We start from the raw sequence: 16,956 nt of genomic DNA, 5'->3' as shown, positions 1-16,956 counted from the left end.
TTGGCTGGATGAGGTAACTGTTTGGTGCATTTGTAACTGGTTGAGTGACCAAACCCAAGGAGTGCTCACTAATGGTGCCTGACTATCATGGGGGGAAATGACAAGTGGGGTGCAGCAGGATTCTGTCCTGGGCCTGTTATTTTGTTCAATGTTTTTATAAACAACTTGAATTAAGGAACTGAGAGGATCCTCATCAAACTGGAGGTTTTAAGCAGAGGTTGGATGGCCATCTGTCATGGATGCTTTAGCTGAGATCCCTCCATTGCAGGGAGTTGTACTAGAGTCACTCGATGACCATTGAGTCCCCTTCCAACTCTACAGTTATATGATTCTATGATTCCGTAATGGTCTGCCCTGAGTTGACGGAGCTGGCTTTAGAATCAGCTTTCAATTGCAGTGAACTACACAGCATTAATCTGACATTCAGTATTTTTAAAAGCAGGGGGTTCATTTTCTTTCTATAAAACACTTTGTTTTAAATATAGCTTTAGCCAAGTTTTCTGGTGATCATTTTCCCAGTTTCCCACTCCTAACCAGAAAACCTCTTTCCAGGAAAAGACTCAAAGTGACAGCCTGGTCAAATTGATTTCAAAGGCGACTCGTATTTCAGAGCCTTACAGTCTGAAATGGCTTCTCTGTGTATTCAGCATCTTTGTTACAGCAGATGCAGAGCTGGCCCACCTATGAGGCAAGGTGAGGTTTCTGCCTCTGGCAGCAGGATCCAAAGGGGCAGTGGAATCTGGCCTACAAGGAATGTGCTACCCACTGCTGTTGCCGTCTGGCACCAATGGTTGAGGCGAGCTCTTTAGAGGCCAGACCTGCTGCCTCCTCAGCACCTCCCCTGGATGCCACCTCTACAGCAGCCTTTCTGCAAATAGGAGGTGTTGCTGGTTTCCTCCCACCCTTGCTCCCAGTGTAGATCTTTATCGCCCACCCCTTTGTTCCTGATTTAGATCTTCGTTCATTCTTTCTTCCCTGGCTGGGAGGCATCATTTTGGGGTTTGCCTTGGATGCCAGCCCTGAGCAGATGGATGTCTTCTGTTTTGTGCTTCCTTATGATACCCTCGCAGCATGTTTACTCACAAATCTCTTTTGCCAAGTTCACTGTGTGCTAAGGATTGAAGTTTAAATATACTTAGAGCTCAGTCCTATACATGTCTACATGGAATTCACTGAATTGAGTGGATTTGCATCCTGGTAAGCATGCCTAGGATTGTAGCCTAAAACTACCCAAAAGCTAGGAATGCATGTTTTCTGCAATCCTTGATAAACCGGCAGATTCTCCATCTACATCAATCAGCCTTTGTGATCCTGGTGCTGCCACCCCCAAGTTTTGGACTACAGGCTACAGCATGGAGATTGATGAGGATTGGTCCAAAACATCTAGAAAGCAGCTGACTCGGAAAGGCTGATGTACATCCTCACTCTCAGTAACAAAGGGAAATACTGCATGGAGAGAAAAACATTAATTTCTCCATCTTATCTATAAGAATGTAGACTCTGACTTGCTGTAGCACACAATGGTCATAGCCATGACTAGGGTTCCATTGCGCTGGGAGCAGACACGGAACCAAAAAAAATTGGCTTTACATATGAGGGTGTCTGCAAACAACGGATTTATTGGTTTTGAACATTCAAATTGTTGCTTTCTGTTCATATTCTATAGCATCAGACATTAGATAGAACATCCAAGTGCCGTGCTGAAATTTAGCAAAGCTCTGTTGAATCTGATATTCAACAGTGACCACTGCCAAGAGTATCAAATATCTGCATAGTAAATTAGCAATAAAGAAAATGTTTAAATGAAAGATCAGTTTCTCAATCCATGTGTATCTAAAATACTTTTTTTAATCTTGCATAAATTCACAAATGATACAATATTGTAAGTGTATTTTTTTAAACATACTGTACAATCATGTCAGTTAACTGTTTTACATCAAGGCACAGCACACCATATCTTACAGATATACCTTGATAGGCAGCAATTTAGTGTAATCCCCGAGATTTGGCAGTATTGCCAAGATAAATAGCATGGGTCATATTTCACAGATATGCTAGAAGATAAATAAGTAAATAAATAGATGCTGTCACATTTTATTTGAAATAGAACTGCATATAAAAAGAATATACAATAATTTAATTTGAATAATTATCTTGAGATATATATATCTCTTATATATATAACAGAAGTGCTTCAATTTAATTTCAAAACAAAAACATTTCTTCAATATTAGAAGGATGCAAAAATGAGTCTTTTATTCGGCCATCTTGATTTATGGAAGAAAGTTGCTTTCAAGAGAAATTAAAAGGCGTTTGCTGCTCAGTTTCATGGCAATCTGAAAGAAATCAAATTAGATGTTACACAAATTTGATAGAGCAATCCTATGGAGAGGAGAGTGATCTTTGATGGAGCGACCTACGCCCTACCACGTAGCTTTTCTTTTCCTGCTATTTCGGGGGGGGGGGGTTGGGGAGAGAATGAGGGAAAGCCTTTCTTGGCACACACACCAAACCCCCTGTGCCAGGCCCCAATGCCAGTACAGCAGCATTTGTGGTGGCACTTTTTTTCCACTGCATCACATAGACATCTGGCAATGCTGGGAATTCAGGGAAGCCCAAGGCATCTTGGCCCTTTTCTCAGGGAGCATTGGACTGCTTCCCAACATTTTCTGTTTCCACATACCTGAGCATCCCAGAAATGACCCCCTGAGTAATTAGGACACTGGGTAACTGATTGCCACACCTCATACAATGGTTGTTGGGTTTAAAAAAAACCCAAAAAAACCATCAAAGGGGTTTGTTTTAGGAAGCGTTTGCTTGAAAGGTATTAGGGCAGTTATGATATGCCTACGGATGACCAGATTCATGTTTCAGCATTTAAATTAGAAAAAAATACATTTAAAATGTACTCTCTCACAAGTCATCTATTCAGATTGGTGAGATATTAGAACCTCAGGCGACCTAAATGATGGAGAAAACAAGGTGATCCACTTCTACAATATCTGAGCCATCTCAGGAGCCGCCTTGACAAAAGTGAGTCAAATGGCTCAGAATTTGTTTGGATGGCCTGAGAGCAACACTGTATTCTTACTACTTTTCTGCACTGATGCCAACTCACCCCATGCTATTATGCTAGAGGAGAATCTTAAGTCAAGGCCAGGGATCTAGAGTGTCCATTCCTCACCCTTTAACTTGGAAGGAAAATCTGGAAGCATTCCAGGAGAAACAGAGCTAGCCGGCAGTGCCAGTTCAACATCCATTTCAACCCAGTGGGGAAATCTCCATGCAGAAATATAAAATGCTGTGATAACAGCACAAGGAGGCAGCACCTTAAACACTGGTTTAGGAAAGCAAATCTAAACATACAGAAGCAACAGGTGCTTTCTCTCTTTTCTTAGCTATTGCTGATTTTAATTCCTATTTTGAATGCTTTTATATACTTGTTTTTAACTGTTTTAAGCAAGAATTTTAATGTCCCATATTCTATATTTTTTAAACTACTTACAAATTGTTTTAACAATCAAGTTGTATGCACTTTTTGTTAAATAAATAAAATAAAATAAGGGGGAAGTGGTGGGATCCTGAAGCTTTCTCCAAAACCTAACTAACTCCAGAGGTATGTGGAAAGACTAGAGTACAGGGAAGTGAGACAAGAGTATGGAGTCTCACCACCATCTTGACCTCTAAAAGAAAATCCCACCGCTCCCATGACATTTCACACATTTCATTCACTAATCATTAAATGGCAGTAGTTGGGCAGACTAAATGCATGGCAAGTAACACAAGGATTCTAAATGAAACCCCAGAATGCCTGCATTACATGGTAAGATGTACAAATAATTCATTCGGTTTTATGGTTGTTTAATATTTGGCTTCCATGAAGCATCCATTACTTGGCCAATAAATTTCAGTTCTTGTAGCTGAACCATTTCAGCTCCAGTCCTAACCCCCACTGTATACAGTGAGGCTTCCTTTTGAATAGGAATGCATATGATTGCACTGTTAATATCAAATGCAACCATGAAGATCTAGTTCTGCTATGTTTATTCCAACTAAATAAAGGTGGAAAAATGACCATCTACATACTTTCTCCCTAATATCCTCCTGAATTTGTAAAAAAAAAACCAAAAACCCACAAGTAATTTATTGATGAGAGGGGATGGTTTTTTTAAAGCAGAGATGGAGAACCTGAAGTCTTTCAGAAGTTGCTGAACTACAGCTTTGATCATCCCCAGCTAGCATGGCCAATGGTCAAGGGGTTACAGGAGCTGGAGACCGACAAACTTTAGGGGGACACAGGCTTCCTATCCTTTCTTTAAAAGTAGCAGGTGAAATCCTGTTCTTGATTGAGATTTTGCTTTTCATGCTCAATGAGGTCCAGAATTCAGATGACATCCAGCCAAGCACTGAAATTTATATAAATCAGTAAGACATTGATATTGCTGAAATATGTCTGTAATGCACTTACCATATTCCAGGGGTCATTCAGCAGATTACATCTGAACATTTCTTCTTCGCCTGCCAAAACCTTTTGATCCAACGTTGGTGGGTACAAAGTTGTTCTTGCCCACTCCTCCTGACCTACTCAGGAAGTCTGCCAAACGATGGGTCACACAGGTGGCTGTGTTGCATGCCCTCTTCTGAGTTGTCACGCTGTTTTCCGAAAGAAAGAATTCAGATCTGAGAAACAGAGCACATCTTTCAGCAACACCACGTTTTATAAGCAAAATCCTGGAAAATGCCTGAGAAGATAAAATTGTGCTGGTACTTTATATCCATATTTAAAAGATTTCTATATTTGGTTTGCTCAGGCTTGAAGCAATGGACTTCTGCAGTGCTATAATGACAGACTGCATTTCAAAGAGACCTTGACATTTGCTCTATGGCTTCCCAGATATTTCTAACCATCAGAGATTGTAATCCTCAGCCTGATCGCTCAGAAGTAATGTTTTTGGATTCAACAGATGTTGTCTGTAGTCAGGCAATGCAGTGGGCAGATGACTGCCCCTGAAAATGCAGTTAGACCTGCTTAATCAGAAGTGAAGCACATTATCTCAGTGCTAACCAGGAAGCAAGTATGGCTAGCCTTGCAATCCTTATAATGGAATCCTATGCCCATCTGTTCAGAAGGAGGCCCCTCTGACTACAATGGGTCTTACTCCCAAGCAAATGAGTATAAGCTTGCTGCCTTGGTGCACTGGAATTCAGCCAAAAGGCAAATCATAGCATACTGGCACAATGATGCAAATGCCATCTGTTGGGAGAGTAAGGGTGTGAGAAAGATGCCTTCACTTCCTGTTTGTGGGCTTCCCAGAGACATCTGATTGGCCACAACAGGAAACAGGATGCTAAACTAGATGGGCTGTTCTCATGTTCTCAACCTTGCAAAACCAATCACTTTTAAGTTCCACTGATTTCAGTGGAAAAATAAGTACTGCCAGGGCTTAACTTTGTCTGGATTACACTCAGTATAAAAAATAATAATTGGGATGTTTAAATTACAAGCAGACACACCTTGTAAATCAAGGCAGACTGTACAATGTAACCACAAGGGATACTGAAGAAGGCCCCATTCTCCGCATGTTGCCAGCCAATATAAATTACTCCTGTACCTTACATAGCTTCATGCAAAATCAATGAACAATGAAATAGAAATAAAGTATTAAAGTTCTTACCTGGATGATTTCAATCAGAATATAACTTTGGTAACTGGCTAACGTTTCTAATATTTGCAAACTACGTATTGTACTGCTACAAAGAGTATAATGGGTGACTGACTATATATATATATATATATATAGTCAGTGTGAAGTTTCCCACTGACTTCACTGGAGAAAAATTGTCACCCTGCGTATTCATCCTGCACTGAGCAAATATCTTGCATTTTTAAAAGACTTTGTATTTAAGCATGAATCCAAAGCAGTCACCCTGAGCTGAACACCATTAAAACCATGCCCAGAAAAGCCATCTTTTTATTTTTATTTTTAACTGATTTGCACCATTCATAAAATAGACCTAATCCTTATAGAAAAATAGGTTTATTGAACAGTTGCATGGTCAGGCATGAAAGAAACATTTATTTATTTAATTTACAATGCGTAGCCAGAAATCAAAGGATTATTATTTGTAAAATAAACATCTAAGAAAATCAGTTGAAAATTCGAGGCAATGCTAGTCCTTACTCATTTTAATTTGGCATGTTCTATTCCCCAGTTTCAGCCAAGTCCCCTCCCCCCAATATATGTGTTATATTCTTAACAGCTGCAACCCTAAGGATGTCTACTCAGAAGTCAGTCCTATTTGACTAAATGGAATTTACTCACAGGTGTGTGTATGTGTGTGTGTGTGTGTGTGTGTGTGTGTATAGGATTGCAGCCTGAATTTCCTAACTTGAAGTTGTTTCACTTCACATTCTCACTCAAAAATAGATTCAAAAGAACATAGCAAAATTAGCAATCAAGGTTAGATCCACATGCATCAAAAAAGAGGAGGAAAAAATATAAGAGGAAGAGGAGATGAGAGCCAATCTAGTTGTTTCCGAGGGCTTCCTCATAGTTTGCATAGCGTTCGTTTTCCAGGTCATTCAGCACATTCCTTTTCTTGCCAGGAGTTCCAGCCCCGACGTCAGTACGAGGGTAAGTTTGCAATTTGTGCAATTCTTGAGACAGTTTGCCCAATACACAAGTGCTCAGGTTGGCACAGCGTTTGGAAATAGGTCTATCCAAGCTGCAGGGGGGAAAAACATGCCGAACAAAGTAACAGAAAACCATGCGTAGTCATCATGCCTTGTTATATCCCATCCCCACCCCTAGCCCAGACTCAACGAAAACCACAGCAGGAGACCAAACGACCAACAAATAGGCATTTAAAAAACAACAAGACAATCTCGACGCAGTGCCGGTGCAACAAGGTCCATGCAAAAGGGCTCTGTCGGAAGGAGGATCGGGCTGTAGTAAATGGCAAGTGATTAATCGCTCGCTTGCTTGGGATGCTGACAGTTAGCGATCCCGGCGGGACGCGAGGAGGGACAGTTCAAGATCATCCGGCATGCATGGTGAGTCTCATTCATCAGCATGCTTTGCAACCGGAGCTCATTAGGGAAGTGCAGGTGCAATTGCAAGACTCGGCCTGGAGAGGGAAGGGGGGCGCTGCGTGCACTTGGAAGGCCGCCTCGCCTCTTCTCGACGGCATGCACTGACTCGGGCGCGCGCAGAAGCTTGAGTTGTGATGAGAAGAACTCTGTGCATTTCTCACGGGGGGGGGGTGTGGAATAAAGCCAAGACGTACCTCTTGCTGCCCCACTTTACTCTAACCCCCTTTCTTTCAACTTGCAAGGCCTCTCTTTTTTTTACGAGAAGAAAAAGTAACTCAAGAAGAAGTAACCCAAAAGAGAGCAAGTTAAGAAAAGAGCAATCTGAAAACCCCAGTTCATGGCTATCAGAGTGGGATCATCAGGATGGCGGGACCCGTCTCGCAGGACCTGGGTCTGCACATCCCAGGGAGGAGAAGAGGTCCCATCAGCTGATCTGCCAGGAAAGAGCCCGCACTCCCAGAGAGCCCCCCCCCGCCCCGATCCCCGCTGCGACCACCCCTTCCTACCTCCCCGTCGACCTGTCGCTCTCCTTACCTGTTCCCTTCGCTCGCCCGCTCCAGCTCTTCCCCCAGGTATTCCTTCACCAGCGCGCTCAACAACCGCCGGGCTTCGTAGTCGCCCATGCTCCCTCGGTCTGTGACAGGCTCCAAGCCAGGTCTGTGGAGAGGGAGCGAGGGGGGAGAGCTCAAGGCCAGCGGCGCTCTCTCAAAGGGAGGGGTGCTCAAGGGGGCGGGGGCGGGAGGGTCCTTTTTCCAACCCAACTCATCGATCTGCTTGGGGGGGGAGGGATCACAGTACCGCACACGTGTAACTCGTCCATACACACGAGACCACACTCGCTGAGCTTGTTAACTGGGCGTAAATGGCCCTCCCGTTTTCTTCTTTAACGAACACAGACGAGTGCCCGTTTCACCACGCGCTGAAAGGCGTGGGAGGTGGGGGAAGCCTTTTTTCTTCCCTGCATCACCCCCACCCACCCCACTAGGCTAATCCGTGTCAAGGGATCTTGCCCAAGCGGGCAATCGCGCGCACTCGCGTCCCTCGGCGCCAAGCCTTCCGTTGCCCGCCCCCTCTGCAGAACCGGCCGCGTTTCCTTTCCAAATGCCGCCCCAGTCGCTTTTCTGGCGATCGCCAAGCCAAAGAGGCGTTCAAGAGAAGTCTCTGCATGCAGACCCTTGTCCTCCCGCTTGCTGCCTCTTACCTTAGCGGGACTGCCCGGGAGCTGTCCATCAGGCACACCACCAAAGCATAGACAGCCAGGAAGGAGCACATCTTCACCATGGCCATAGCGTTGTCTCTGCAAAATCAACAGGACTGCCGTTCAGAGAGGGGCCATTTCCCACGCTTTGCATCTTTCCGGATCCCATCCATAGCTGTCAACTTTTCCCTTTTCTTGAGAGTAATCCTATTCGGAATAAGGGAATTTCCCTTTTAAAAAAAGGAAAACGTTGACAGCTATGATCCCATCCTAACGCTGGAATCCTGCGCAAACTCACTTGGGAAGAAGCCCCCCACTGGATTACGGCCAGCTCTGCGTTAGCATGCGTAATAGGATCGAGGTTCTAAGGATGCTTTAATTTCCTAGGTTTTTTTTTAAAGGGGGGGAAGGGTCATGGGATCATGTGCTATTTGCATCTAGGTCCCCACCCCAATTTGGTAGGATTTGTGTGTGTTTTATTTTCGAAGTGTTATCTTCAAAGAATGTCTATGTCGCCAATGCTCAGGTAGGAAGAAAATTGGAAAATTTCGCAGAGTTGATATATAGCTGGAGGACAGAAGGCAACCAGGTCAACTTCATCAACAGATGGGGACCAATACTATGAAATCGTTGATAATATTCACATGCTGGGAATCGTGTCGAGCGCCAAAGATCAAAGGAAAACGAATAAAATGCGGCCAGATCTGCATTTATAACTGCATGTAGAAATTTTGTGTATTTTGTTTTAAATTGAAAAGAAGGGTGGGGAGGCATAATTCTTTGCGCTGAAATAAATGATTACTTGAAAAATCTGGGGGGGGGGTGTCCTCATTTAAATAAATAGCCCTGTTACGGAAATGAGGATTTTAAAATTGTTTCTGAAAAACAAAATCCAGGAATTATAAGGAATATAATACATTTGCATACGCAATACTTTTGTTTAAAGAGCTCTGTGGCATCTTAAAGGAAAGTAATATATTATGCCAGGAGTTGTGTCTCTAGTGTCCAGATGAGTTCATTACGGTGAAATCCTATATATAGCTACTCCCACTGAATTCAATGGAGACATCTTCCTAGTAAATGGGTATAGAGATGCAGCCCTACTCATTTTGTAAAACGGTTCCTCTCCCCCCTCCCTGCCACGCCTCTGGGTCCAACACCTTCCTGCACCTGATGGAAGCAGGCAGTTCCCTTTTATTGCTCAGACTGCAATAAAATAGTTTGAAGGTGCCACGAGATTCTTCTTTGCTGCAGCAGAGTTACTCTCGGGGGCGGTCATACCCAGAGGAGCATTCCCAATTACACGAAATTAGGTTTCTTGAAGGCATCTCCCACGTGCCATTTTTGCACGACTCTTACTGATAAAATACTCAGAATTAAACGGGCAGCCTCTAGTCTACACGAACGAAAGGGGGATTTTCACCTTGCAGAAAGGGAAATGGTTTTAAACTGCCGTTCTGCAACCTATGCGTTTCTCTGTGCTCACGCCTTTTCCGAAGCAAGTGACTAATAAATAATACCTGTCAAAGCATATCTAGGGAAAAAGCCGTTCTGCTCAAGAATCCAAGGAGAGAAGCACGAGACGCCACAAGACCCAGCATCAGCCTAACATCCTCCGAACTTGAGGAGTTGCAAGTTCTCCGCCACTGAGAAGCCTTTTCAGCACTCCCTGGACTGGAAAGTCAATAACAGGAGAACGCACTTACCTTCAGATGCAAAGCTTATTGAGGAAAGCGTAGTGCAGGTGGCGGCCTCGGTGTGCGTTTCCCAGTCGTGATGGTCTTCCGTGCCCAACGACCCCCTTTTATATCTACCGCCAGGGCAAAAGTGTGTAGGCGTTCGACGAGCTGCCCGCCAGCCAATCAGCACCTCGGTTGTCAACTATAAAACCAATCCACGCTTGACCACGAAACCCCAGCTCCCGAATTACGTCATCCTCCAGTCACTGAGTATTCCATTCACAAAAAAAATTGCCAGTCATTTAGGCACATCTGATAGGTTTATTTGCATTGAGGTCATCGGACGAAGAGAGAGAGAGAAAGGGGGGGTACGCGGGGAGGGGGGAGCGGGACATATCAGACGATTAATGAAATGTAAGGGAAATCGTCTCGAGTCATTAATAATATCCAGGCCACCCCATACTCTCATCCCTACAAAATCTACCGTATCTTTTTAATGAACAAACCCAAAGGGCAGGTTATTTACTTATTAGAGGCGACATCTACTGCAAAAAATGCTGCATTGCAGAAAATGGAAGTTGGCAGCTTTCCTTTTTAAAAACTTCTTTGTATATTAGAATGGCCATAGTGGTGCTATAGTGGATGTGTAGAGAATTCGGCTCTCGACGTTTATTACGGAGTTGGCATCCATCCCTGAATAAGCGCAAGGCTCTCTCTTCACCAAAACCCAGAGAGCATTTCTCTGGGGAACACTTTTACAATGCACAGTCCTTTTTTATCCCACACATTAAACAATGTGCATCTCAATCCTATGCATGTTTACTCGGAAGTAAGTCTCTTAGTGCTCAACGGATCTCACCCCCAGCTAAGTGTACATGGGATTGCAAACCTTATTTGCAATTGCGATCCGAAGCACAGGGAGGGGATATTTAGGATTACACATAAAGGCCACACCGTTCCTATACCTGTGAACGTGACAGTGACATATCGCCTAACCTGCTTCTCAGAATACCCTAGAGAGCCTTTATAAACCCTTTATAAAGGTTGACATCCCATGTGAAGCTACTTAAGAGTAAGACCTCAGTGGTGACTTACTTCTGAGGAAGCATCGGTAGAATCCTGCTGCCCCTGTATATTTCCCCCAGACACCGAATTTAACAAAGCTGCGTTTCCTGTGTAAAATGCTTAAGGTCTGGTCACTTTGGCAAGGGCCGGGGGCCCTAACGAAGAAGCCTGCGGGTCGATGGGAGGGATCAACGAAACTCCATTCAAACACCAAGTCAGGGGAGTCACTCGTGTTACCTTCAGGTTAATTTTTGCACAAGCATCAAAGAAAGCTGAGGTGCTGAAACCTTTGAACACCCTGCCCCCGGTATCTAAATCACACTAGGCAGAAAACCAGAGGCAGCCTGGTGATCCATAACCCCACTCCAACCATTGAATAAATGGGGATTGAATCAGTGGGGGAGGGGGTGCCCTGGTGCAAAAGCAGACCCTTTACCTGTTTCTCACGGGGAAGATAGGGGCTATTCTCCGTATTTCTGAATAAGGATCATGATAAGTGTATGTATTGAGTTATACAGAGGTACCTCGGGTTAAGTACTTAATTCGTTCCGGAGGTCTGTTCTTAACCTGAAACTGTTCATAACCTGAAGCACCACTTTAGCTAATGGGGCCTCCTGCTGCTGCTGCGCCGCCGCCGCACGATTTCTGTTCTCATTCTGAAGCAAAGTTCTTAACCGAGATACTATTTCTGGGTTAGCGGAGTCTGTAACCTGAAGCGTATGTAACCCGAGGTACCACTGTATATTTAAGATCTCTGCATTGTGGAGATCCGCCGCCAGCACTTCGAGCGCGTTTGCCTTGCTCGCTGCAGCAGGTCCCCCTAGAGAGGGGGGTGCAGTGCGGACGGGAGGCGCGCTGCTGCCTTGGCGCCCCGGAGGGCAGCGCTGCCCCGCGCAGGGACGGGCTCAGGGCGTCCCGAGCCAGTCAGCCCGGAGTCTGCCGGAGAGGACCGAGCGCCGCTCGCCTGCTCTCTCTGCCCAATGCAACCCTGGTGCCAAGAAAGAGCCCCCGGCGTGGCATCGCGGGGGGGGGGCGCAGCTCCCCGCGCCTCTTGCTGCAGGAGGGGGCAGCGGACAGGCCGTCGGACCACACGCACGCCAACCCCCCTCCTCCCGCCCGCCGGGGTGTGTGCCTGTTCCCGGCTTGAAGTGGTCACGTTCCGCCCGGCAGGGCTCCAGCTGCTCGGCGGCACCGCGGGCACTTGGAGCGCCAAGCGCCGCGTCGGCAGCGGAGGTGGAGGAGGAGCGGCAGGGGGCGAGGAGCGACAAGGGGCGAATCCATCACTCTCCAGGGGACTCTTAGTCATGGCCTGGCTGCCGCCGAGTCGTGCCTGGCGCGGGGACACCTGCTCCTCCCGGCAGGATGTTTGGGTTCCCGAGAGGCGCTAGACATAACAATAACAAGCCACCTTCGCGAGGAAGCCGGAGGGGGAGGGGTGTGTGTACTTTTCCCCCTTCGAGGGGTGTCCTTTTTTTCTCGAGAGGGAAATCTCGTAATCCGCGGGAGATCCGTCTCTCATCGGAAGCCGGATAGTTACAGATCGCCTCGTCTCCTCTTTGCGCCTACACAGCAAAGCTTGCGTGGCAGCTTCACTGGAGAATCAAACTGCGTTTCCTCCCCGCCCCCACCCCCTGTAGGATTAAGAGGATTCCTGGTTTCTCAATCTTCCTTTGGCAACAAGAGAAGTCCCGGCTCGGTCTCGAATTTGCTACGGGCACGTGGGGGCGGGGTCTAAAGAGGGCGGGGGAGGGAAGGTTGTTGGGTAGCTTGTTTGCAGTAGCTGAAGTCCAGAGCACGTCCGATTTCTCTTCCCCTCGTCTTTCATAAAAGCTTAGCGGGGCCTCCCCGGTGTCCTCGGGGCCAGCGCGGGTCTCTCTCTGCTTGGCGCCAGGATGATCCCACGTGCAGGTGAACCTGGGATCGGGGAAAGGGGGCGCGCAGGCGGCTTTAGAGGCGGCTGGTGCTCAAACAGCCCGGTGTCTGGTTAGTCCCCACCGGGGAGATTCCTGAGCTCTAGAAACCTTTCCTTGCCTTTCAACGCTTTCCGTTCTCATTTGTGGCTGGGGGAGCCGATACAGGCTGGGCAGCAGCAAATAGCTAAGGTGTGGGGCAAGGATCGTCCCCGAGCATCAATCTAAAATAGGGCGGGGAGGAGAGCCTTTCTCCACAGCCACCCTGGCCTCCTGCCACGCTATATCTATCCCCCCAGTCCAGACCCAGCCGGGTAATTTTTTTTCCAGAGGGTGATGACCAAAAGGACTTTCAAAGAGTAATGCTGGATCCGGCCAGCGGCCCATCTAGTTCTGCATCCTGGTCTCCCAGTGGCCAAGCTGGATGCCCGTGGGAAACCCGTGTGCCGGACCCCAGAGCGCTCTCCCCTCCTGGGGGCCAAGGGATGGATGGGGAAAGGCAAATGGCCACCGCGAAAAAAATCTGTGGCTGCCACAGCCCTGCCAAGGAGGATGTGGAAATGCCCTCCTCCTGGTTAAAGCGAAGGGTTGAGCGCCCGTTCCCCGCTCTGCCGCTATTCAGACATGATTCCAAAGTGAGTGCCACTCTTAACAGGAGAGCGGATCCTATTCTCTTGTTAATTTTATCACCGGCGGTCCATGCGAAACCACCCGTGAAAAAGCAAAGAGAAATTCCAATAGATATATTTTTATTTTAAAAGAAAAGAATGCTTTTAGGTTTAGAGCAAGATCAGATTGCGGGTGGGAAGGATGAAACATCACACCTGTAACGTTATGGTCCTTCTCTGCAATGTATGGCACCGAGTAGGCGCTCAGTCCTCTGCTTGGGAACGAATTAGTGAAGCGGTTTCTAGTGGAAATTTCTAGATGTCCAGCCGTTAGAATAAAGAAGAGCGTGCCCAGTATTTACTCCGGAGTAGTCTCATTGGATAGATGGGTTATGATCGTCGAAGGCTGCGAGTACAATTTCTTGGGAGTTAAGTCCTGCTGAACCGATTACTGTACAGTATTAACAGCTTCTGAACAAACGCACATAGGATCGCGCTGCCCATTACGTAGGCGACCGCTTGAGGCACGCTTTTTTGAGAGAAGTCTCATTGAGCAGTGAGGTCTACCTCTGAGCAAACACGCTCGTTTCCCAATTCATTGGATTTGGAAATAGGAAGGAAACAAACATTTGGCACCTGTGTGGTCAGCCTGGAAAGACTAATAAAACAGAAGTCTCCAGTTGGCAAAATGTAAAAAGAGAATATTTTAAAAGCTCTATATGAGAGCCCCCAATTTCCCCTTACTCTTTCGGGGGCTCCGGTGCCTTTAAAACTTGATTGACAAACAGAAACCCAGCAGGTTAATACTTCCTACCATTTCATGTGCTGAGCTTCAATATGCAAACTTCCCTGGCTGTTTCTGGCCAAAGGAAATCGGTCCTTTGATCTCTGACGTCACAGCGCAACCCTAGCCCTGTTTACTCAGAAGCATGTCCTATTGAATCCAGTGCGGGATTACTCTCCAGGCGTGTGGGGATAGGACTGCAGCCTAAACTGGCAAAGTAAAATATGGTGAAGGATCGCAGCTCAGTGGCACGGCATCTGCTTGGCATGCAGAAAGTCCCAGGTTCAGCCCACAGCGGCAGCGAGGAGACACTCCTCGCCTGAAACGCTGCTGCTTGTCCGTGTAGAGAAAACTGTGCTGAATGGACCGTTGTGCTGCTGTGTGGAATCGTCTGGCAGTTCCCCCGTTGAAGGTCTGAGGGCTGCAGGCACAGCAGAATCACAGGAAACTTTAACTCATTTCCTCTCTTAAAAGGGCTTTATTTCTTCTTCCATTCATTCATTCATTCATTCATCCGTCTCGTCTGAATCAACAAACACCCTGTTTAGACACGGGATTCAATATTCCCGCACCAAGCTCAGAGCAAGCAGAAAGCAGTCGGGTGCTGACCAATCCAGGACCTGCCTGATTTCCTATAATGTTAGTATATGATTTTCAGGCACAGGGTCGACAGCCTGGAGGTGGGTAAAGCTACTGTTTAGAATCCCACATAAAATGTCCAAAGGAGCGTCAAATTTGATCTCAGGTAGTGGTTGGAGGGTGAAGGGGTCTAGAGACAACCCCCCTAAATCTCTGACCTGCACAGGGATTGGGTCAGAGCAGTAGTAAGGAGTTGCAGTTGTCTTGGGGGGGGACACAGGATTGCTGGGTCTGAAAGAAATCTTAAAGCAATGTTGTAGGAAGAGTTAGTTGCGCTTTTCACAGAATCATAGAACTGGAAAGGATTCCCCAGGGTCATCTAGTCCAACCCCTGCAATGCAGGAATTTTCACACACACACACACACTTTAAGGAAGGAGGGTGGGGAAATTGGGGAAAGAACAACTTGTGTGCTTGCTATTGAAAGAATCTGTGGAATACTCCTCAAACCAAGATGCTCTTGAGCCACAAGGGTTGAGAACTGCTGGGTCCTTGTGAGGGTGACCAGTCCTCAGAAAGGAGCAACAATGTCTAGCGCTTTAATGGGATGGGGATGTTACAGATGCCCTGGTAGTGTGGCTAGTTGTTCAGCAAGTGATGGACCTGGGGGCTGAGGTCTAGGGCCTCACAGACAGCGGCATATGATGGAAGCAGATGCAAACAGGCCCTGCTCACCACAGCATCTTTCCTTTCCCCTTTTCCTTTTAAACTTGCAGGGAGGACATGGCCAGCTGGACATGTATGTGGCCCTCCTCCAGATGTTGCTGAACTACAAAAACAAATTTAGACAAGACTTATAAAATATATTGAAATAAACAGGGTTTGGAGTCTTTCAAAACTTGGTTCAGAATGTCTCACCAAAAAATGAATTCCCCCATGATTCACAGCCATTAAGAAAATTAGTGTCACTGTGGGCTCATTCTAGCTTAATACCTCTGGGACAAGTGAACTGTTCCTTTAGCCAACACTTTTTTCCTAAAAACTGAAAGAGTTAAAGAAGCCAGCTGTCTTTTATAGCAACTGGCTGCTTTGCAATCAAAATGAGTCAAGGAGCATGCGAATGCTCTGGGTTAATCCCAATTTCCTGCTCAGCCGCAGCCAACAAATGTTTTGGGCCAACTCTGATGACATCAGTTAGGGCAGATCTACTCCACAAATTAAAGCATATCTAATGCATATTTAAAGTGAGTGCCTTATCCCAAATAAGCCTGGTAACTGTAGTTTGTTAAGGGCTCTGTGAACTGTAGTTATGTGAGTTGGAAACTACAGTTCCCAAGATCCTTGGGGTGGGGGGTCATGTGCTTTAAATGTATGGTGTGGATCTGCCCTTAAAAGGTAAAGGTAAAGGTACCCCTGCCCGTACGGGCCAGTCTTGACAGACTCTGGGGTTGTGCGCCCATCTCACTTAAGAGGCCAGGGGCCAGCGCTGTCCGGAGACACTTCCGGGTCACGTGGCCAGCGTGACATCGCTGCTCTGGCCAGAGCCAGAGCCAGAGCCACACACGGAAACGCCGTTTACCTTCCCGCTGGTAAGCGGTCCCTATTTATCTACTTGCACCCGGAGGTGCTTTCGAACTGCTAGGTTGGCAGGCGCTGGGACCGAGCAGCGGGAGCGCACCCCGCCGCAGGGATCCTTAGTCTGTTGAGAATAGCAACCCACAAATTGCTGGATTAAAACTCCCATTATTCCTTTCCACTGGCCATGCTGGCTGGCGTGGATGGGAATTGGAGTTCCAACAGCATCTGCAGTGTTTCCCAACCTTATGCCTCCAGCTGTTTTTGAACTACAACTCCCATCATTCCTGACTAGCAAGACCAGTGGCAAGGGATGATGGGAATTGTAGTCCAAAAACAGCTGGAGGCACAAGGTTGGGAAACACTGATCTAGAGGACCATAGGTTGACCTGATGAAAGAGTTTACATAGGGACTACATCTCAAGGGGTGCCTCTGACCCAAAGCCTTAGGGTTCTTGGACATATT

General features: G+C 46.6%; 2 protein-coding genes and 1 long non-coding RNA gene across 4 annotated transcripts in view; 2 read left to right on the top strand and 1 right to left on the bottom strand.

Moving 5' to 3' along the window:
* PSMA1 (proteasome 20S subunit alpha 1) overlaps positions 1-16,956 on the top strand; it is a 395,447-nt gene that overhangs the window by 274,157 nt on the left and 104,334 nt on the right. The gene's annotated exons all lie outside the window — the stretch shown is intronic.
* Positions 1,861-10,072, bottom strand: CALCB (calcitonin related polypeptide beta). 2 transcript variants are annotated; one of them, XM_079985806.1, is made up of 5 exons: positions 9,998-10,072; positions 8,295-8,390; positions 7,628-7,750; positions 4,469-4,653; positions 1,861-2,336 (listed from the first exon to the last, which is right to left on the bottom strand). In XM_079985806.1, the coding sequence occupies exons 2-4, from the start codon at positions 8,378-8,380 to the stop codon at positions 4,494-4,496; spliced, it is 369 nt and encodes a 122-aa protein (XP_079841932.1). In that variant the 5' UTR covers positions 8,381-8,390; positions 9,998-10,072; the 3' UTR covers positions 1,861-2,336; positions 4,469-4,493. The 2 variants fall into 2 exon arrangements, with proteins under 2 accessions (XP_079841932.1, XP_079841931.1); XM_079985805.1 differs by lacking the exons at positions 1,861-2,336; positions 4,469-4,653 and adding an exon at positions 6,315-6,726.
* LOC307211539 lies at positions 12,864-15,945 on the top strand. Its single transcript, XR_013836515.1, has 3 exons — positions 12,864-12,943; positions 14,812-14,976; positions 15,692-15,945. It is a non-coding gene; the product is annotated as an uncharacterized lncRNA (long non-coding RNA).

This window comes from Podarcis cretensis (genome assembly GCF_951804945.1).
Source record: "Podarcis cretensis genome assembly, chromosome: 1".
Taxonomy (NCBI): Eukaryota; Metazoa; Chordata; class Lepidosauria; order Squamata; family Lacertidae; genus Podarcis; species Podarcis cretensis.
This window is presented reverse-complemented; position numbering and strand designations above follow the sequence as displayed.